This window comes from Brassica rapa, chromosome A08 (genome assembly GCF_000309985.2).
Source record: "Brassica rapa cultivar Chiifu-401-42 chromosome A08, CAAS_Brap_v3.01, whole genome shotgun sequence".
Lineage (NCBI taxonomy): Eukaryota > Viridiplantae > Streptophyta > Magnoliopsida > Brassicales > Brassicaceae > Brassica > Brassica rapa.
Window position 1 is genome coordinate 11,343,239 of NC_024802.2, and position 23,323 is coordinate 11,366,561.

The 23,323-nt window shown below is 34.5% G+C and overlaps 4 protein-coding genes across 4 annotated transcripts; all 4 read left to right on the plus strand.

The window, feature by feature from the left end:
- The first annotated feature begins 151 nt into the window (after positions 1-151).
- Positions 152-4,694, plus strand: LOC103834091 (uncharacterized WD repeat-containing protein C17D11.16). The gene is made up of 13 exons (XM_033277379.1): positions 152-2,155; positions 2,237-2,316; positions 2,402-2,503; positions 2,586-2,709; positions 2,840-2,901; positions 2,988-3,035; positions 3,122-3,183; positions 3,271-3,367; positions 3,453-3,527; positions 3,622-3,720; positions 3,806-3,946; positions 4,265-4,357; positions 4,456-4,694. Exons 1-13 carry the CDS (start codon positions 1,720-1,722, stop codon positions 4,597-4,599), a joined length of 1,563 nt encoding a protein of 520 aa, XP_033133270.1. The 5' UTR covers positions 152-1,719; the 3' UTR covers positions 4,600-4,694.
- Positions 4,695-4,739: 45 nt separating this feature from the next.
- On the plus strand, positions 4,740-7,924 carry LOC103834090 (periodic tryptophan protein 1 homolog). Its single transcript, XM_033277378.1, is given in 17 exon segments — positions 4,740-4,909; positions 5,064-5,183; positions 5,262-5,385; positions 5,388-5,460; positions 5,535-5,614; positions 5,702-5,803; positions 5,882-6,005; positions 6,090-6,151; positions 6,232-6,312; positions 6,400-6,461; positions 6,552-6,648; positions 6,736-6,810; positions 6,891-6,989; positions 7,082-7,231; positions 7,313-7,405; positions 7,486-7,563; positions 7,633-7,924. Coding segments are annotated over 17 exon segments (1,614 nt in total). The 5' UTR covers positions 4,740-4,775; the 3' UTR covers positions 7,693-7,924.
- A 294-nt stretch (positions 7,925-8,218) lies between these two features.
- Positions 8,219-16,523, plus strand: LOC103834322 (uncharacterized protein At3g43530-like). The gene is made up of 5 exons (XM_033277373.1): positions 8,219-11,066; positions 11,517-11,728; positions 11,803-12,507; positions 12,591-12,752; positions 12,834-16,523. The coding sequence occupies exons 2-5, from the start codon at positions 11,546-11,548 to the stop codon at positions 14,448-14,450; spliced, it is 2,667 nt and encodes an 888-aa protein (XP_033133264.1). The 5' UTR covers positions 8,219-11,066; positions 11,517-11,545; the 3' UTR covers positions 14,451-16,523.
- Positions 16,524-18,612: 2,089 nt separating this feature from the next.
- Positions 18,613-21,601, plus strand: LOC103834092 (cyclic phosphodiesterase). Its single transcript, XM_009110152.3, has 3 exons — positions 18,613-19,197; positions 20,957-21,011; positions 21,152-21,601. The coding sequence occupies exons 1-3, from the start codon at positions 18,835-18,837 to the stop codon at positions 21,343-21,345; spliced, it is 612 nt and encodes a 203-aa protein (XP_009108400.1). The 5' UTR covers positions 18,613-18,834; the 3' UTR covers positions 21,346-21,601.
- Positions 21,602-23,323: the final 1,722 nt, after the last annotated feature.

Consider the following 23,323-nt stretch of genomic DNA (forward strand, 5'->3'; position numbering starts at 1 on the left):
GGTTTTTAGAATTTTTTAAAAAATAAGTTAGTCCATATAATTACATAAGTATCATTTAACAAATCAAACAATTCTTAATTTATATATTTATATATAGTTTACATATACTAGAATAGTAAAGTATTATATATATTTTGATTGGTATACTCTTAAGTAACTAAACCACAAAAGCGTAAATTAATAAAATAAGTAATTTTTGTTGTTGTTCTAGAATTAGATGATTTTTACACCGAACTGGTGAATATATACTAGACATACATTTATATTTCGAATCTGCACTTATATTTTATAACAGTTTGATATATTAGATTTGAACACTAATATGTGAATATAGTGCCAATGAGTTTCTTCAAAAATTTGATTCTTAGATATGTATCTGGAGTAGAAATATTTTTTACAAATGTCTATTTTTTTTAAATTGACATTTCTGTAATTCATTGAATGCATATAAGAAGTTAAAAAAAAACCAAACTCATATCAGTGAAATATAAACGAAAATGAAAACATAATTTTATAGAGGTGAAAAATAAAATTACTTATAGAGAATCAATTGTAAACAAATCGAGAGTAGAAAACCTAATCCCCTTTCGTTATTTTACAATCGATGTTGCCTATCTGGTTTTTGTGATTTTTGTCAGCGGAAAACTTAATTTTATTTTATGCAAAAAATAATTAAAATAAGTTATAATTATCTCTTCAGCAACGATGATACATTTAAGAGACCAACATTTGTATTCGTCATTTTAAAATCGATAAAAAATTTAGTTTTTCGAAATGTTAAAACCATTTAATTTTAATGAACATACATTAATATAAAAAATTCACATCGCGCTAGTGTAAATGATAACAGAAAACTAGATTAGGTTGGAAGACCAAAGATATGTATGTAGTAGTATGTTCTAGTTGTACGTAACCAAAAAAAAAAAAGTTGTACGTAATCAATAGAAAAGTCAACGAACAATGACGACCAGTCGACCACATGTGTCTGATATTATTAACTAAACGTGACAATATGAATTTAATTGGACCTTAAGGACATTGACCTCAACTTAACCGTACTGTACGAAGTAATATTGACTTGAGAATGCACACATTGGATTATGTTCAATTACAAAATGTCCCAGAATTGCATAGTGGATCCAAGTACAATTAGCCTTAATGAGCTAACAATTAGGCCCATATCTAGATGCAATTTTATATTCAGATGACCTTCTTCCGACCAAAACCGAACACTTTATAAATTCTCCACCGCTCTTTTCACTCGAGGTCAGCCCTCTCGGCAGATATCTCTTAGAGCTTACTTTAGTGCGTAAGTTCTCTTGTTGGTTCCTTTTCAATCTAATAAAGAGAGATTGGTATATATATATATATATTTCGTCATCATCTTCTTTGTAGCCTGTTTAGGGTTTTCGCCGTGGTAACATATCAATTTTCTATAGTTCTTATATCCATCTGCAGTTTCTCATGATCTTAAGCTTAGTTTGTTTGTAAGTAGACATATATGTCCTTTACCCAATTTTTCTATCATTATTATATCATCTTTTTGTTCCTCTCGATTCGACCTTGGATTTTGAGGATTGGTATAACTTTTACCTACAGTTTTTGTCATGATTTTTGTTCTTATTTTATCTTTTGAAATTCTTGCTTTTAATCGCTTTGGAAGATCTTTTGTGTTATGCTGAAATATATGGGGTGGATTTATGTCATATTGTGTTACATATGTTATTTCTATTAGGGTTTATGTTCTTGTTTTTTTTTTTGCTTAAACTTTTTATGTTCTTGTTTGTTATCTATTTTCCGTTTAATGTTTGCATTGGTTGTTTTACATTTTGTTTTTACCTTTTCAGAATGATAACTGCATTTTCATGGGTACCAAAAGGGGTTGCAAAGGCCATACCTGATCGTGCTGAACTTCCTTCTAAGGAGGAAATCGAAAAGCTCAAAGAGACTTGTGATCAAGTTTACAGTGAGGATGAAGAAGACAATACTGAGGATGAAAAAGAGAATGGTGAAGTTGCTCACGCGAAAACAGTAGCAGAAGCTTTTGGAAAATCTTCTAGTATCAAGAATGCTTCTTCTTCAATTGAGGTTGATGACTTAAATGATGATTTTATGAAAGAACTCGACATGGATAATTACGATGAAGAAGATGATAGTAAGTTGGCTTATAATGGTTTTAACTAAAAAACATCGGCAGCAGATGAAATGACTCCTTCGTTGTTGTGTTTCGATTCAGGAATTGAAATTTTTAGCTCCGGGAATGGAGGTCTTTATTATGCAAGCAATAAGATGGATCCACATCTCATGAATCATGATGTATAAGCTCATAAAATTTATCTCTTATTTTCATGGAATATTATTGTATTTTGTACATACAAATAATATTATATGTGTTCTTCAGGATAGTGATGACTCAGATGAAGATGAGGACCAGACAGTCTTAACAACCAAGTCAATGATTGTCTGCGCTAAGACCGACGACAATGATGCTAGCTATCTTGATGTTTGTCATATTCTTCTTGCAGTTTTATTTATTTATTTTGGTCCACATACACGACATGGAGCTTGTATGAATGCATGACCAGGTTTGTGTATGCGAGGAAACATCGAATGGTTACCCAAATATTTATAGTCGTGGTAGATTTGAATTGCCAACAGCTCCGTTGTGTACTGCTTGGTTTGATTGTCCACTTAAAGGAGGAGAAAAAGGTTAGTGATGTGTATTAATCATCAATCAAAGGATTATACCAACCAACCAAATGGGACTCTTCATTCTTGCTATAAGTTGATTATATCATTTGAATCTGTATTTGTTTCCTTTTGCTTTTCGTATTGGCAGGAAATTTCTTAGCTGTTGGTTTGTATAAGAAGCCCATGATAGAGATATGGGATCTTGACGTTGTATGTAAATTAAACTGTATTTTTGCATATGTTTGTTTCTCTGACCATTCACAAGATTGTAATATATGTTGTTTTTAATGCCCCAGAAAGACGAGGTGTTACCTTGTGTACAATTAGGAGGAAAAGAGAAAGGGGTGAGTAAATTAAGTTTTAAATTTGATTTGATTACAGCAAGAAAACAAATGTATACGTTAATTTGATTTGCGGTATTTTGTTTTAGAATTACAAAGAAGGTAGCCACACTAGATCAGTTCTTGGTCTTGCTTGGAATAAAGAGATTCGGTATGTGCCATGATTGATTATATATACATCCTCAGATTTGCTTCTTGATAGACTTGACTGAGTTTTCAACTTTATTGGGAAAAAAAGAAACACTCTTGCTAGTTCTAGTGCTGACAAAAAGGTTAAAGTTTGGGATATGGCTACTGAAAAATGTATGATTACTATGGAGCATCACACGAAGAAGGTAAGAACATGACTCTCGTAGAATGAGAAATTCATTAATTTAGTTTCATATACTCTCATGGTTTATTTTTTTGTATGGTTCACAGGTTCAAGCGGTTGCTTGGAATCATTATGCTCCAGAAGTGCTTCTTAGTGGGTCGTTTGACCAGACTGTTGTATTGGTAAGTGTTTTATGTCACTACCTACAAAACAATATGTGAACTCACTAACTAATATTTATTGGTTTGTGTATATGTTTACGTATAAATGTTTCAGAAAGACGGAAGAAAGCCTTCACACTCGGGTTTCAAATGGTCAGTCATGTCCAAAGTAGAAAGCTTGGCCTGGGATCCACACAGTGAACATTCCTTTGTGGTGCGTTACATTTTAAATCATCTGTATGATTTTCTTAGCGGTTTTAAAGACTTATTTGTTTTCATTTGTTTCACATCTTTTATAGGTAAGTCTTAAAAATGGAACTGTAAAGGGTTTCGATGTACGTCAAGCCTCAAATTCAGCGTCTGATTTAAAACCAAGTTTCACTCTCCAAGCACATCACAAACCAGCCACCTGCATCTCATACAACATTTCAGCGCCTAATGTAAGTAAAATATTAGTAATATCCCTTATCTATCAGATAACAACCAAGATTCCTGTAAGAAATTAAGGGTATCAAATTCTCATCGTGTAGTGGTTTATTGATAAGTTTTTTCATGTTTTAGACGGCCAATTTGGTCCGAAAATTTAGGATAACCACAATTTAATAGAGGAAATAAATTATTTCAAAACATCTCATATATCTATCAAGTTTTTTTTAGAAAACTGGACAGTGACGCCTACTCTCTCTTGTGTCCTTGGTCCTTGGTCTTCGTTGTGTGTGGTTTAGTGGCTCCCTTCTAACACTGTTTTGGATTAACAGCTTTTGGCAACGGGATCTATGGATAAAACGGTCAAGCTTTGGGATCTTTCAGACAACAAGCCTTCATGCATTGCTTCTCACATACCAAACGCTGTAAGAACCAATCAACAAATAAAAATAAATGATTTCATTTATCTTAAACCTGATTCTTAACTTGTTCTTATGACTCAAAAACTTTTGATGTCACACAGGGAAGCTTATTTTCCATTGATTTCTCTCCGGATAACCCTTTCTTGCTCGCTATCGGCGGCACAAGGGGGGATCTAAAAGTTTGGGACACACTTTCTGACACAAATGTCTCCCGTAGATACGGAAGCAGCCGAGCCCGACCATAATAGTCTTAGTCAAGCTGTGATTGGTCTTAGATTCGAACACACTTAACCCAAATTTGCTTTGGTTTTATTTTTCATGTAGCATAATAGCTATTATGCCTAATGAGCAGTAAACTAATTATATTTAATTACTTTAGTTCATTGGAAACATGGCGTGAAAATTGATGAATAATTTATAAATGATGGGAAGCGCCGCTACACCTCTCACTCTCCATAAAATCCGCCGAAGCAATTTCTTCCGATTGTTAAACCCTAAACCTCAATTCAAACCCCATCGTTCTTGTCTCTCTCTCTCTCTCAAGCAAGCAAGTAAGTTCTTTTTGATTCTTTCTCAAAGGTCTTAGCTTTTTGAAATGGCCAAACCAACTTATGAAATTGAATGTGTCGGTTTGATTCACTGACGTAAAGAACATTACTTTCGAGGTGCCCTGAACCCAAATAACCGGTTTTGATTTCCATTTTTGCAGAATGATAACGGCACTTTCATGGATTCCGAAAGGGTCTTTAAAGCCTGTTCCTGACGCTGCTGAACCTCCTTCAAAGGAAGAGATCAAAGAGCTCATTGAGAGTGGAGCTTTCACTGCAAGGTGAGTTTTATTGTTCTTTCTTCGTTTCTCATTGAGAAGATGATGATGATGTTATTTAGTTGGTTTTGATTGTTACAGTGTGGATGGTAGTGACGAGGATGAAGAAGAAATGGAAGAAGAAGAAGAAGAGATCAGTGAGGTTGATCATGCCAAGGCTGTAGCTGAAGCTTTTGGAAAGTCTTCCAATAGCAAGAAGGCTTCTTTACTATGGAGGTTGATGATGTAGCTGCTGGAATGAAAGAACTCGACATGGATAATTACGATGAAGAGGATGATGGTACGTTTTGTTTTTGTTTGGCTCTTTGGTGTTTGTTCTGCTGTTTTATGTTGTTGTTGTTGTGTTGGACTTAGGCATTGAACTCTTCAGCTCTGGGCGTGGGGATCTTTATTATCCGAGTAATGAGTTGGATCCTTATCTCAAGGATGCTGCTGTAAGCTACATCCACTCTTTCTGTTTTACGTTGAAAACTTATTGTAGTTCAATGTTGTTTATATGGAATATAAATTAATATTCTTAGGATGATGATGATGATGAAGAGGATATTGATGATACGACAATCAAGCCAACAGATTCAGTGATTATCTGCGCTAGGAATGAAGATGAAGTCAGCCATTTAGAGGTATATGCTCAATATCCTTCTTACTGCTGTCGGTTAAGATGTTAAAGATTGGTGCTCATATGATATGAAAGCTATCAGGTTTATGTGTACGAGGAATCATCTGATGGCTCTCCAAACATGTATGTTCATCATCACATTATTATACCGGAGTTTCCCTTGTGTACTGCATGGATGGATTGTCCTCTTAAAGGAGGTGACAAAGGTTAGTGTTGTACACTTCTGTTATGGTCATCACTCTTGCTACCAATGAAATATCATTTTAACTCTTTTCTTTACGTATTGGCAGGGAATTTTGTAGCTGTTGGCTCAAAGGAAACGCCGACAATAGAGATATGGGATCTTGATGTTGTAAGTAAAAAGCAACTATCCTAGTAGGTTTGCTGTTATCTATAAATAATCTGTTAATAAGGTTATTGTTATGGTTTCAGAGGGACGAGGTGCTACCTTGTGTACAACTGGGAGGAGTAGAGGAGATGGGGATTATTAAGAAAAAGAAGAGTAAGAAGCAGGTGTGCCACATCAAACTCGTTTATTTCCCTGTTCTTCAAAAGTTCATGTCAAAGTCATTTTTTTTTTAATTTTGTGGTTTCTTTTAGAAATATAAAGAAGGTAGCCACACTGATTCAGTACTTGGTCTTGCTTGGAACAAGGAGTTTCGGTATGTTTAAAGCTATATTACTAGTCCCTATGATTGTAAGTTTCCTATGTAGAGTGTCTGATTATCTTTTAAATTTTATTGGATGGAAAGGAATATACTTGCTAGTGGTAGTGCCGACAAAAAGGTTAAGGTTTGGGATGTGGCTACTGGAACATGCAAGATTACAATGGAGCATCACACAAAAGAGGTAAGAACATGACTCATAGGATGATAAATTCTTTAATTCAGTTGCATATTTATTTTCTCATGGTTTATAGTTTTGTATGGCTCACAGGTTCAAGCGGTTGCTTGGAATCATTATGCTCCAGAGGTGCTTCTGAGTGGGTCGTTTGATCAGACTGTTGTATTGGTAACTGCTTTCTTCCATGTTTTGTTTCGCATGTTACTGACAATTACCATTAATATATGAGTTTGTATATGATGTTGCAGAAAGACGGAAGACAACCTTCACACTCGGGTTTCAAATGGTCAGTCATGTCTGACGTCGAAAGCTTAGCTTGGGATCCCCACTGTGAACACGCCTTTGTGGTGAACTACACTTTCCTTTTGCTCTTTTACTAGATAATATGATGGTTTAGCAGTGTTAAAACATTTTTTTTCTGATTAACCGTCTCTCTTAGGTAAGTCTTGAGGATGGAACCGTGAAAGGTTTTGATATACGTGCTGCACAGTCAGGTTCAGATTCTGATTTAAAGCCAAGTTTCACTATCCAAGCACATGACCAAGACAAAGGAGTCTCCTCCATCTCATACAACCTTTCTGCTCCCAATGTACTTCTATCCCTCTCTATTGTTTTTTTTTTTTTTTTTTTTTGTTATTAGTTCTCACCATTTATGATCTGTGATGAACAGCTTTTGGCTACGGGTTCTATGGATAAAACGGTGAAACTTTGGGATCTTTCGAACAATGAGCCTTCATGCATTGCTTCACACAAGCCAAAAGCTGTAAGAACCTATCAACATTTAATCTATTTTTGTAATTTTCTGCTTTTCTTTATTTCTAACCATTTTGAGTTTGTCATCAGGGAGCTGTATTCTCCATTTCATTCTCAGTGGACAACCCTTTCTTGCTTGCTATTGGTGGCTCAAAGGGAGAACTACATGTGAGTAAAGATTAATACAACTTTCTTTTTTTTTATTAGTGAATATAACTTATGACTTTGTGCTGGCAGGTTTGGGACACACTGTTGGACGCTAATGTCTCTCGCAAGTATGGAAGCAAACAATCTTGAAAACCCCACAAGGATCGCTTGTTTCGTTGAAGCTGTGATGGTCGTTTGATTCGATCACACTCATGCCAAAAGTTTTGGAGTTTCTTTTCTGTTTTTTTTTTTATATATATACTATGATTATGGTTAATCGTGTAAGGGTGTGTCAGCTTTTATATGTTTGTTAAACTCTTTTTCAACTTGTATCATCACATGTTTTACATTTGTGTATGTATTAAGTTCATGCGTTCTATTATGGTGAACTGAAGTTATGAATTTAATTAATACATTTTATTTAAGGTAGTGGAAAATAGATTGAAAGTAGTTTGATATGTTACTATGAAAAGAAGATGTTGGATCTATGCTTGTTGCCTAGTAATCATACTTATGCATTCATATGACCATAGATTGTTGACGAAGTGCGCAGACGTGATAAAGTGAATTTAAAAGTAATGAAACATCACAAGAATTTATTAACCTTAATCCTCTGTTAATTTTTCTATTGGTTGAAATATAGTTAGTGGTATAGATAATGATGTTTTTCTATTGAAAATATACAAAATTGAATGTTTTCTTAATTTGTGTCTACAAATCTAAAACGACAAATAAAATGATACGGAAAGAAAAATAGACTGTTTTAAATAGACTGTTTACATATTTCTTTGATGAGTTAAAAAAATTTCTTGTCAAATATATAAAAGATCGATAGCATATGTAAATAGACTGTTTTCATATTTTTTTGATGAGTTACCCCTGGTATTAATCGGAAAGTATTCTAAATTTGAAGTGTGGTAGTCAGTTCACTCTGTAGCACTAAGTGTATTTTTTCCGAAGCCGACAGAGTTTATAAAAAAAATAACAATCGATTTTCAAAATGAGCCAAAAAGAATTCCTATGAGCAATTTTATTAAAGTCACGTGGGAATGGGATCTTTGTTGAAAGTAAATGTACGCGCACTGGAAAAATACTGCAACCGGTCCACAATACCCAAGTCACTTTTAAAGTGCAAATTTTCATTGGGGTTAATCATTAATTCATTAATATTGAAACTCTATGGACGTATTAGTCAAAGTCTCGATTTTAAAGAATCTTGTGCTGTGTTCCAAAAAAAAACGTGTGCATCATGTCAATGAACATATTAGTACTGTACTAGTTATCTACTCGACAAATAAGATGCACATATATAAAACATATGTTTTATAATTAGGGATATTAAATTTTTCCCTTTTGCATTTTAGTAATTATGTAATTCATATTTTTAAGTTTAGTATTTACAATTTGCTCTATTTTTAACAAATTTTTTATATTACTATTTGTTTTGATATAAGAATTACAAATATTCAAATATTCACCCAGATTCGAAGAGACTATATCTAAATGTTTTAATGAATTCGTAATGATTTTGATGTGTTGTCTGATGAGCTTGACATGTTATTTATACTGCTCAACTCGATTTAACTACTTTATGTATCTTACACATGTCGTGCCTTGATCCACAGGTCTCTGGTTGTTGAGTAATTGCTTTGATTTCAAGGTGACTCTGTCCTGGCCATCATCTTCTTGATATAGAGTTTGATACTTCGAGCTTGAGATAAGACTTTAGGCGAGATAGTTGGACTTTGCCCATGATATATATATATATATATATATATATATATATATATATATATTTATTTATTAAAATAAATCTATTTTTAATAGACTTTTACTAGACCAACATTATGTGCTAAATTCATATCTAACATACATTGTATCCGCCGAAGAGTAATTACAAAATATCATTTTTATAACAATCTAGTAGTTTCAGTCTCTGAAAATCTTTCTGATTTGTAATATGGTATCAGAGCTAACATTACAAATGATCACAGTGGCCAGGTGCTGATTGCATATTTGGCAAAAATAAACGATTCGCAAGCTTTTGTAAAACAAAGTATTTTGTGTGTTTGATAATACTCCGTAACATATGGGTCAAAACTCAAAGGCCAAAGCTTCGTTCGATTAATCGAAAAGGCAGGTGAAGCTGTTAAGGCAATAATATAACAGATTTTATATGTAGCTGTTAAGGCCAAGATTTCATTGAAATGTTTCTTAAACACAATACACCTCGTAATTAGTGATCGTGGTTAGAGATGGATAAGCGGATCAACCATTTGAGTCTATCAGTTTTTTGATACTGTAGAAACTGAAAACAAATAAAATTATTTGTAATTCGGTTTGATGTTGTTTCACTTTAGTACGGTTTGTTCTCAGTTTGCATTTGATTCGGTTTAAGTTTAATTAAAATTAAGGGCCTCCACAATGGAAGCTCTTGAGGGAGTCTTTAGGGAGTGTGGACCCTATTTTCTTAGAGTTTGTGCAAAAAGAAATCTTTAAAATTCTTTGGTAAGGATTGATCCTTATACTGTTCACGGGTCCCATTGACTACGTGGCGACCCATGAATGATCATTTTTTTTTTTAAATCCAGGATTAATCCGAAATGCCCTTGTGCTAAGGATTCTAATGAGTCTCACCGTTACGCATGGTCTAATATGAACACATAAATAAACTAATAAATCATCGCCAGTGAATGTTATATAATGTAAATATGTTTGATCAAAAAATATAATGTAAATATGTAATAGGATATAACTAAAATTTTATAAGATTTCAGGGTTTTTGGTTTGAGTTAGCTAGGTTACATCAATTAAAATCGAATACAATAAAGCCAATCGGTTTATAAAAAAAACATTCGGGTCGATTTTCATATGGTTGGGTTTTCTTTTGCTACACTTACTATATCGGTTCACCTGCATGCTCTAATAGTAGCAGGTATCTCTTATATAGAGGGACTTTACTCTGGATTGCCCAAGTAACTCCTATGTTCATTCTATTTTATCCCACCAATTAAAAACAATATAATTTTTAATATATTTTAATCAGAAACATGGTGAAAATCGAAATTGCCCTTAATGAAACCAAGTATTTACAGGATCCAACCTAAACTATTTGACTCGACCCACTATTAGTCGGATCCTTAACCAGATCCGCGCGTTCCTTTCTTCTTTCTCTTCCTTTGTCGTCTCTCACTCTCTTCTAAACCTTCTAAACCTGAAAATTGAAAAAAAAATCCTATAACCGACGAAAACGATGAAGCCCACCGCATTGACTGCTTCCTTCACTGCTTCTTCTCTGATCTTCCCTTAGTCCCTCGTGCCCTTCCTTGTTACTCTGATTTCATCATTTCCCCAAATCAGTCCGTAACCCTAGATTTGACGAAATCAATTGAAAAAATTGATCGAATCAACTGCTCCTGCGGCGTATTCTATTCTCCTGCTCCTTCTGTCGGCGACGCAATCGACGGAACCCTAGACTTCATCTCCCATCTCCTGTTTTCGTTCTCGTCTCTTCCGTGTAAAAGGTATGTTCTCTCTCAAATTTTTGATTGATTTTGTTGTGGGTTTGGGTTTGAAAGTCCATTTGAAAGTATTGTGGTTGAAAATCGGTTAGGTTCAGATTTTTTTTAGAATGAGGATTACAGAGACTGAAACTTGGACACGTTTGGTTTTGAGGTTATAGAAATTGAAAGTTTGGTTTCAGATTTGAGATAAGTCTAGTGATTATTGAAGACTAACTGTTTTGGTGATAGAGTGTCCTAGACTGTTTGATATGTGAAACCGAGTTGAGTGATTGATTAATTGTGATGTAGTGATCGAATTGATTGGTTGGAGTTTTATTATTGAATGAATGATTTAGGGTTTTGAGATCAGACAGCTATAAGAATCAATGATTTATTTTGTAGATATTTCATTGAATGGGTTTGTTAACGTTGGTGGTTATTGAACGTTTTATTGTGTATGTATATATTCAGGGGATCAAGATATTGAGAGGCTATAGATAATGGCAGGCCGAGGTCGAGGGAGAAAAAAATCTCAGCAGAAAAAGTCCACAAAAAGAAACAGTGCTCCTGTAGAAGAGCAGCATGTAGAAGAACTTTCAACAGAGAATGATAGTGATGATCTGTCAGCACACGGAATTGAGTCTGATAATCAGGGAACCGATAATCAGTCTGCATCATCTCAGGTAAATTATTTCCAAATGCTAATAAACAGACTAGTAAGAAACAAATGCCAATGTAATTTTTATTTGGTTTACAGGAGTGCCAACCACTGCCACCTGATGAGCTATGTTTCAAGAACACCGAGTTCACCCAGACGTGTAAGATACAGAGCAAGTGTTATGTGACCGAGACGGTGAAGTTTCTGAAGAAGGCTAAGTTTAAGCCTGAGCTCCAGTGGTTTGAAAACCACCCTCAGTTTTGCCATTTTTTCCACATGCCCGATGAACCAAACTTGAAGCTGCAGGGTATGTGGATGCTTCTACTGCGCACTGTTCCTTTACATGAGTCAGAGGACACATCTTGGTTTGCTGTTAATGGAGTGCCCATTCGGTATTCAATGAGAGAGCATGCTCTCATCTCGGGATTGGACTGCCATGACTACCCGGCTAAGTATAAGAAGATTGGAAGCTTTGCGTTTGTAGACATGCATTTCAAATCACATAAGGAGATCACTATGCTATCTGTGAGAGAGAAGTTGTTGAGTATGAGTGCGTGTGGGGATCGACTCAAAATGGCAGTGCTTTACTTCTTAGGCACGATTATCAGAGGGAAGGGAAGGTATAATGCCCCGTTCGACCCTTTCATATTAAGAATCGTCAACGATGTGGAGGTTTGTAAAACCTTTCCTTGGGGTCGGTTGACGTTTGAAGATGCTCTCCGGTCTATCACTCGCGTGATGAAGCATCTGAAAGGGAAACCTAAGAATAATGTCAACTTTCCCGGGTTCATAATTCCTTTGGAGGTAAATTTGATTTATCCTTATGATTTTTCTTTTTTCGAGTGTATTTTTTTGTCTTATGATTTTTTTTTTCTTTTGACAATCAGATTCTGGCATTTGAGTGTATCCCAGCTCTGAAAGCACGATTTAGAGAAGGTGTAGAAGGCTGTATGAGTAAGTGTCCGAGGATGTGTAAAAAGCGGTTCCAAAGTAACAGCATGAAGGGTTATCCTCTTGAGGATTTGTACGACACACTAGGAGAAATTAAGGTATGTGTTACGTGTTGTTTTGTTTTTATTAAGTGAGTGGAATACAATGTGTTTGATATTTTGTTTGGTATAAATTTTCAGGTTATTGAAAGTGTTCTTGTTCCTACTGTTGATGAGGAACCTCTCATGGCACGCTTAATGGATGGGGAGCCAGACTATGAAAATGAAGAAGGCGTGAGTAATTTGTGGAGCACGTGGTTGACTGTTAAGGAGAAGCCTATCTTTTGGCAAGAACTCTATGAGTTAGATGTGGCTGCAAGGGAGTTTCCTCAGAAGAAAGACAAAAGGAAAGTGCATGAAGAAGCATCCTCCTCTAATACAAGTTTGGAGGACGTTTTGAAAGGGTTTGAAGAGAGGTTGATGACAAGTTTGAGTGAAGTGAATGGGAAGGTGGAAAAAATGAACAAGAGGCTTGGGAAGATTGAACGTTGCCAAGTTGTTTTAAAAAAGAGGTGTAAAAGGATGAAGGCAATGGAGAAGAAGCTTGAGAAGATTGAAGATTGCCAATATTATTTAAAAAAGAAGGCCAAGAAGGTGGAGAAAGAAATGAAGGAAATGAAAGAGAAGGAGGAGGATAAGGAGAACAATGACGGTTTCGACTATCAAGGCATGGATTATGACTGGGATGGGCAGCGGAATGACAGCAATGGAGCGGACGCAACAACCAAAGAACCTGAAGATGCAGATATGGTTGAAAATACAGAGGTGGTAGAAGAGAAAGAGAGTGAAGAAGACGCTCAGAAGGACGATAGAAGTTCTGAGGAAGAGACAGAACCTGAACCTGAAGCAGAAGCTGAAGCTGAAGAAGACAAAGAAAAAGAGGATGAGGAAGAGAGTGAAGAAGAGGCTCAGAAGGAACCTGATGAGGTTGAGATGAATGAAGCCAATGAGATTGAAGAAGAGGTTGAAACAGAGGCTCGGGTTGAAGTTGAAACCGAGAAAACTCCTACACCACCACGTGGTAGGACTAAGGCAGCAGCCGCGAGGAGACAAATCCTAACAACACCAGAGAAGTTGTTCGGAAAGGCTGAAAAAATGGTTGAGGAAGAGGTGAAAGAACCTGAGGAAGAGGGTGAAAAAATGGTGGAGGAAGAGGTGAAAGAACCTGAGGAAGAGGGTGAAAAAATGGTGGAAGAAGAAGTGGTAGAGCCTGAGGAAGAGACTGGAAAAATGATGGAGGAAGAGGTGGAAGAATCTGAGGAAGAGGCTGTAAAAATGGTGGAGGAAGAGGTGGTAGAGCCTGAGGAAGAGGCTGGAAAAATTGTGGAGGAAGAGGTGGTAGAGCCTGAGGAAGAGGCTGGAAAAATGGTGGAGGAAGAGGTGGAAGAATCTGAGGAAGAGGTGGAAGAACCCGAGAAAGAGACTGAAAAATATACTGAGGAAGAAAAGCAAGAGTGGTACATGGTTGTCTACGAAGGCAGTACTTGTGAAACGAAGGAAGCTGACAAGGGAGCAGCCAAGCCTTCTGGAACTGGGGTCAAGCATAGGCCAAAACAAATGGCATTGAGGAAGCACGCTACTAAGCAGGCTCCTAAGCCGAGGGGTAGACCGAGAAAGGATACTGAACCAAAGAAGTTCACAACGCCAGAACAGACAAAAAGGATACGTTCACGTTCACAGTGGGTTTCCACTCCTTTCACTGAAGCTAACACTGACGAGATTGAAGGGCACAAGAAGAAGCCTAGAACAAAGGCGTAGAAGACAAGAAGCTTAACATATTTTGGATGTTTAGTATTTATCTCGGATTTGTTGTGAACTTATGTAAGAAGTTATGTTTTGTTGCTTGCTGGTTTGTAAAACTTGAATGATATCACATTTGTACTACTAGGTTAATTATGTATTACTAAGACAAACAAAATTTGTCAACAATAAGACAAAAAAAAATATAAGAAAAAAATGGCACATGTCTAAAACGTGTAAAACGTGTAAAATATAAGAAAAAAAAATAGCACATGTCTAAAACGTGTAAAATATAATATTAAACAAAACATGTTTGAATACTCTTAGTAGTATTCAAGGAAGTAGTAATATTTCATTCTTCATAGTAATATTTTTGTAAATCAGAATATTTTTAAGGAATACAACCTGAAGAAATTAAATTTATTAGTAATACAAATGTATTTAGACAATTTTAGATTATATATAACACATTGGCATAATTTTTTTAAACAAAATGCGTATTTTCGGAATTTCATCCCATTATGGCCTTCACATCAAGACATTAGTATAGAAGTAGAAGGATGTTTTCTATAGAAATGAGAGGTTTTCAACTAATTTGAGAATTTAAGAGTATTCTATGTCTAATTTGGCAAATAAACACAAATATGACCATATAATCTCGTAATATATGAGATATTTTTTCTAAAAATAAATAATAAGACAAAAACAAAAGTTCTTTGAAACATGCATACTACATAGTAATTCAAAGTAGTTCAAAGTAGTTCAAGGTAGTCCAAAGTAGTACCTAGTAGTCCATATTAGACATAGTAGTTTGCAGTAGTACCGAGTAGTCCATATTACACATAGTAGTTCACAGTAGTACCGAGTAGTGCAGTGTTACCTAGTACAAGAGTTCCATGTTACTCAGTGGGGGAAGAATTACTTCCACATTCAAAATACTCATGCAAACGTCCGCCTCTCCTTCCCCTGCCCCTGCCTCTTCCCCTTCCGCGTCCTCTTCTTCGTCCACGAGATTCTCCGGCTGATGGAAACCTTTGCTTTTGAGTGGGTCCTTTCTTTTTTTCGTATACCGGGGGAAGAAATTTAAGTGCTCGAATCTCGTCAGGTATGACCCATTCAGACATATGAGGAACTGGATAAATCGTCCTACAGTATGCCAATGCCCACAACTCCACCAAATAGTATTTTGAACAAAACTCTTGTAGATGAAGATCTCTTCCTACGCTCAAGAACTTGGCAGCAGCAGCAGCATGAACACATGGGATTTTGTCTAGATCAAAACACCTGCAGGTGCACATTTTTCTTGCCAAATCAACCGTATAAATCTTTCCGTCACTACCATTGACATTTTACTCAAGGTGGAAGCTGTTTATCTCAACAACATCTAAACACCTCGCTTCCAAACATCTTTTTGACAACTCCTTTTCCACTGTTGGCACAAGCTTCTTTGTGACTGGTATTTCAGCTGCCTTCTTCCTATGTTTGTTAAACCATTCAGTCATTTTCTTGATGATAACATCAATCATCGGTAGCATGAAGAATTTCCTCGCTTCCCGAAGAACACCATTAATGGATTCTGCTTAACATTGTATCTGTCTCCTTCAAAGTAACATCTTGCCCATTTTCTCACTTCAACACTTTTCTCCAGATACGCCGCAGCAGAAGGATACCTTCTGGAAAAGGCATCGTAGAGATCATCGAACTCAGCCACTGTATAAGCATGTGCACACTCTGTAAACTTGCTTGCGCAAGCGTCTCTGTTGTTGAAAACATGTCCTTTGACATGTCCTTTGACATTTTGAGACACCAATTCGCATCACGTATTGACTTGATCAAGCTCGCATTTCTATCCGAAAGAAACACCAATTCGCCTTCATCTGCTATCACTGACCTCAACTTATTCATAAACCACATCCAGCTTTCGTCTTTCTCACCATGAACTACACCAAATGCGATAGGGTAGTGGTGACGATCCGGATCTTGAGCCGTCGCAACAAGCAGAACTCCACCATAAACATGCTTAAGATGTGTTCCATCCACAATGATAACTTTCCTCATCGCTGCGAATCCTTCTATGGAAGCTCCAAATGCGAAAAATAGATACTTAAATCTTTTTGCCGCATCCACTTCAACATAACTTACTGAGTCAGGATTCTTCAACTTAAGCATGTACATGTAGGAGTGTATCATAGAAAAACTCTCTTCCGGAGTACCTCGGACTTCATTAGCAGCCATCCTTTTTCTTCTCCATGCTGTGGCATACGACACATCAACACCAACCTTGTGGGTAACCATACTGATCAGATCAGCTGGTGTTAGTGTGTCATATCTACCGGGATATTCTTCACTCAAAACAGATGCGACAACATGTGGTGTGCCTCTTCTTAAGGGTACTTGTAGTTACTACTGAGCATGTATGAGACTTGTTGTAAGTTCTAACCGTCCAAAGATCTGAATTCTTAAGCTTTACTACACGCAAATACCACTTGCAACCTTCTTTGGCTCCTCGACATTTTGCCACAAATCTCACAGTATCGGACTTCAATGTTTCATACTCAAAACCATTCTTATGCACACCCCTCTGAACTAGAACTTGCATGGGTACCTTAGTTCTGAATTCTTGACCCTTAACCAAATCGAGACCATCATCCCATTCTTCTTCTACTGCAGTCGTGGCTTCAACTCCTCCTCTTGCAGCTGCAACTCCGGCTCTTGCAGCTTCAACTTCCGCTCCTCCAGCTTCTTCTTCCACTCTTACTTCTGTTCCTTCATACCCATGCTCTAAATTCTCATGCATCTCAATGTCTTCATGTTGTTCGGGTGTGTAAAGCGCGACCACACCATCCATCTCATGATCCTGATCAGTTCCATCTTGCTCAGTGTCATCTTGCTCAGTGTCATCTTCCTCGGTCCCATCAGAAAGACCAACATAGCTATCATTAGTTTCATCATCATCTTCATCAGAAAGACCAACATAGCTATCATCAGTCTCATCATCATCTCCTAAAAGTGACATACCACCATATGTATCATCCATGTCGCTGCTGATCTCCACATGTAAAACACTTCTACATTTATCATGATTTACTTGCATGAGATAACCCAAAACGTCTTCATCACACCAAATATATGATGGCTTGTTCGAATACAATACCATTGGAAAGTAACTAATCTTCACCATCCCATCTCCATTTGCCTTAATCTTTCTGCATATACTTTCAACCAATTCAGAATACGTAATCTCTTCCACAGCTGTCTTCATCACTAGAGTGTGAATTTCATCTTCTCCTGAGATCCATCTTCTCTCACCCCCATCTTTGATGTAACTTCCTCCGTAATCAAAACATATGATTGTAATAGGTGAGGCCATAGATTTCCTGAAACAAAAATTATGATGAGTTAACCGTTTAAAGAATCTAAGTTGTCCAAGATCTTTGGTACATACTCTATTTAGTAATACAATTAATACAAGTAATACAGATTGTAGCTTAGTAGTACTAGTAATTCCAGTATTTTCTACAAATTTTCATTTTTGTTGATTTAACCCTTTTAACAAACCCAGGGGGTATTATACAACCCACAATATCGTCTATCAATATTTTAATGTATTATTTTGGTTTAAAACAGTGAAAAATAAGTAGAAATATACAAAATAGTCCTGAAAAAAACATCATTTTCATACCAATATACCTAAAACTTTAATCTTTCATCGGTTTAAGTATGTTTAATCAACAAATAACATGTTACAAAACCCACATTATCGTCTAACACCATTTTTATGTTTTTTCCTATCAAACTCGTGTTAAAAGAATCGTGTTAAAAGAAGAGAACCTTCTTCAAATTTTATTTTCATTTTTCTTTGAAAACTTTTACGATTTTTACAGCTAAGTTTTTATTTTTTTCGTTGCCCATAACACATAGAACATAAGTAGTATATTAGTATGAAAATTTCATGAAAAAATCGTACCAATTTTCGTCAAAATAACCTCCAAAAAACGCTAATGGAGCTTGAAGGGAAAGAAGAATTCGCAGGTGGTTGGAAAAAAGGGAGCAGGATCTGAGAAAAGGGAACAGATGGACACCTGTGGGAAGGAGAGAGGTAGATGGAGTGTGGGATCGCTTGTTAGGTGTCCATTAATTATGGACTTTATGTGGGAGGATGAGGGGTCCGCTTTCTATTTTTAAAATTAGAAAGTAAGGTGTGGGGTCCGTGTTTTATTTTTTTAAATTAGAAAGTAATGTGTGGGGTCAGCAAGAAATATATAATAATATAATAGCTGAGGGTAATAAAGAGAAGGGAAATATGGTAGGGTAGTTAGAAAAGAAGTGGGGTATTGAGAATACAAAATTTCCAACTGGGTCAATATAGATTACTTTCCTATATAGAGTCACATCCCCAACTATGCTAGTCGTGGGTAAAGAGAGTACAATGGCCGAGAAAAACGCAACGCCACTGCAACCGCCGGAAACGCAGGAGGATGAGGAGGAGAAGAGGGAGATGTATGCTGTATGGGCTGTACCAGAGGAAGACGTAGAAGATCGGCTTCGAAGGCTAATGGAGGGACTAAGGTCGGAGTTCGGTGGTCCACCGTTTGATCCTCACTTAACGCTCGTCGGACCGCAGAAGCTTACTGCCGGCGAGGCAAAACTGATGTTTGAGGCGGCGTGTGAAGGTTTTAAGGCGTATCCGGCCACCGTTGACCAAGTCTCCGCAGCAACTTCCTATTTTCAGTGTGTCTATGTGTCTCTCCGGCACAACGTAGAGGTAAAGTCTCTCGGAATTATTATTTAGCTTCTAACTATACTGTTCTTTTTTGTAATTTATCAGTCATATTAAAATCAATCTGAAATGAACCCAAGAAAATAGAAAAAGGTAAAACAAAATTATTTTTAGGTGCATCAATTATATGCCTAATTTTTGAACTACACAAACTAGAACATAACAATATAAACTAATTTGCTATATGGTTAACACCATATTAATATGTTTAATTGCTATCGAAATTTGAAATTAATTTTATGAAAATTTTGGAAGATTTTTTTATTTTTTTAAGAAAAATAAAATTTTATTTTTTTTAAAGAAAAATAAAATTTTATTTTCAATTTTAATTTCAAAATTAATTTTATAAAAAAATTCTTTATTTTTTTCAATTTTTTGGAATTTAAAGATCGTTTTAATTTTTTAGAAAATTTTGGAATAGTTTTTATTTTTTTAAAAAGAAAAATAAACTTTATTTTCAATTTTAATTTCAAAATTAATTTTATAAAAAATTTCTTATTTTTCAATTTTTTGGAATTTTAAAGATCTTTTTAAGTTTTTAGAGAATATTTTTATATTCAATCAGTACCAAATAAAAGTAAACATATTAGTAAGTACATTGAAAGTTTCACTAGCCCAGTGGTAATTAGACCTTGTCATTTGAACCAACCAACCCGAGTTCGAATCCATGGGTTTACATGATTGTATTTTCAAATCATGAAAAACGATGTTGTTTTCAAATGAAATGAAACGACGTCGTTTCACTTAACGCCAACATTTAACGTCTAGTTAACGCTGTGTTAACTGTGAGTTCACGGCGTGCTAAATTGGCAAGTCAATCTTAAGTTTATTAATAAATTAAAAAAATCAACAAAAATAAATGATTTTTTAGCCAGACTCGAGTACAGGTATTCTTTGGCAACTCGTGAAAAGTTCGTGTTTTTTTTTTGCCGAATTCTAGATTTTTAATACTAGATAGTCGGATTTTAACGTTCGGTTCACTGTTCCCACAAATAACATAACTTATGTTACATAAGTGTGATATTTATTTTAATATAAGTGTGATGTTAACTACGGTCCACTAAACTCATGTTCTTTATAATTTATATACTTAATTATATATTTGTATATTGTATTGCGTAAATGTATAGTTATGTGATGATTTATATTTAGTGTAGATAACAATAATTTTTTTCAAATAAATATTTGTGAATGTCACAGTCTCTCTTTTATCTTCCTATACTATTATTTATATTATCTTATGAAACTTAGATAACTTAGATTAACTTTTAAACACTACAGAATGTATAATTTACAGAAAATGTATGCGTTATTGAAAATGAGTCTTACTTACCTTAAGTAGAAAGGTGACTAGGAAATCATTGTAAGTTTATGAAGGCTCTACTAAGCAATGCTAATGCTTATCCAAAACCTTTAGTGTTTCGATTTCTTAAAAAAACTTATCCCAAAGGTCTGTGTTATTTTAAAAAGGCAACAATAATGTGCTATACTATATACGCAACAATTAAAACAAAATTTGAACCGTGATCGAAAACGCATCACATCAATCTTTAATAGAATCATTAATCTACTACTTTTCTTATAAGACTGAAAACTCGCCCAAAGAAAAACAATCAAATGGGACACTGGATTATTTGTTGATTGCCAAAATTAACTTAAGTTATAGAAGGTCATCTAATTAGTAAATTTTTAATTAAAATACAAAGCTATATACTACAAACATTGTTTGGTGTTATGTTTATAGGTAATGAATGCTGCCGGACATTTTATGGGCCACTTCAAAGCCTTCACCGGAAAACGTATGATCTAATCTCTATTCAGTCGAATTTTAATCTTCCATTGGAAATGTGAATTAACTGTTGATAATGAGGCTAGAGTCAAAATCATATTATTACCACGAAACGTGTGTCTGTGTGTGTGACATGTTGGGATGTCGCAGTTTACGTGCCACATATGAGCATACTTTACGGCGATCTAACGGTGGAAGAGAAGAAGAAAGCGCTAGAGAAAGCTTCCACGCTTGATTCGAGTCTAGACGGTCTGAATTTTCGGATAAATCGAGTTGAGCTATGGATAACCGATGCGGACGTTGGATCTTGGGTGAAAATCGACGAACACAATCTAATTTCTTAAATGAAATTTATGAGAGAAAAACTATTATAGTTTTTGGTCTATTTTCGATTTTACTCTTGTGCTTATTCGGTTTAATTTATCGGTTATAAGGCTTAGTGTGGTATAATCATGGTTTGGTTCATATTTGTTATCGGTTGGACCTATATGATGTTTGCAGTTTGCTTTTTTTATTTGTTGTTGTTGCTTGCTACTAGTTTTGTGATAAGATCTAATGACAATGTGAAATTTATTAAGTCTCTGTTAATATGGATAAACATATGCTTCTCGCAATTGTTGGAGTATTATTACTTGTGTTTCTGGTTAAGTAGTTTGGTCTATATCCTGAAGAAGGGTGAACTAGTCAATGATTACAATATTGGATTCTTATCAGAATGATAATAAGATATTTTAAAATAATTAAACACACAATTACGGACCAATGTCGAATATAACAGTTGACATTTGTTACTAATAACAAAATTACTTATAAGAGTTCCAAAAAGTGAAGGATAAGAATTCGTGTTTATGAGGAAGATAAGATAAAATGAGACAAGTATAGTCATTAGTTGAGACAACTATATGCATTTGTTCTAACCCAGTTTATAAAGATTATTGTAAGATATTTGCTCACCGTTAGCTAGCATGATCATTCGACATTTTGGTAAAATTTTGCAGGAAATTCTAGCTAATTGTTTCCAGTCTTCCACTACTATATACGCACAGATTTATCACACATATATTCGCTATCTAATAATACTATATGAATGTAGCTAGTAAATAATTATGGTTATAAGAAAATTATGGTTTCCTCTGAAAGGTGTAACTTTCTTTTGGTTCATTAATTTTTTTAATAAAAGGTTATTTCATTACTTTTGATATATATATTTTTTAACGACTTTCATATTAATATTTTTAAAGATGCAAACGGCTGGAAAATTAAAACAAAAATCTTTTGATATTTCATGTTATATTTTAAAGTTATCATTGATTAATAGCAGTTTTCCAGTTAATAGATTTTCACTCTCCATTTTTCTTCTCATTTCTTTTCTGTTATTTTCCAAGAAATATTAAGGAAAATAGAATTAAAAATCCTATTTTTGCTTGTCTTTTTTTTTCTGTGGAACCTTTTCCTTGCTAACCAAACAAGTAAATATTTTTTTTGGATTAGTGGGATTTTTGATAAAACAATTATAAAACAGAAAACTTGAAATCCCTTATATATTATTTGAGAAACATTGCAACATTTTTTTGTAGCCACGTGTCATCACTAGAATGATTTTTAGAATCCTTAGAGAAATATGTTGGTCCATCTAAATATATAATAAGCTTTTTATTAAACCACAATAAATATATTATTAATGTGCTTCATTATTTCCTTAAATAAGATTACGGAATTGCCTAATGTGGCTAAAGTATATATGACAATTAATGATTTTGAATAATAAAGATTTGATAAAAATAAGTGTGTATTATAATTATGTTTGTTTAATTTTAAGCTATTAAAAAATAAATTAAACAATCATAGTAACCATATAATAAAAATTAAAAAATTATTTATATATTATATTTTGAATTTTTAAAAACGAGTATAAATTACTAAAACTGTTAAAAGTTCCACATTCAAATTTTGTGATCTATGATTTAAAACTTTTGTTATGACATGATACAAATAATTAAAAAATAATATAAGTTGAAAATCTTATTTAATAAGTATCAAAAATAAAAGATATATAAATATATGTATCATTTTAAATTAAACTATATACCATACAAAAATACATAAATATCTTAATTTTGAAATTTACTTTGAACATTTTTTTGATAAAAAATTTGAAAAAATATTGACAACTTAATTTTTTTAAATATTATAAATTACTTAAACCTTTAATCCCACATTGAAAATTTTGTTATCACTAATTTAGACTTTTTGCTATAACAGATACAAATGATATAAAAAAATATGAGCAAAAACCATCATCTAATAAATATTAATATTGAA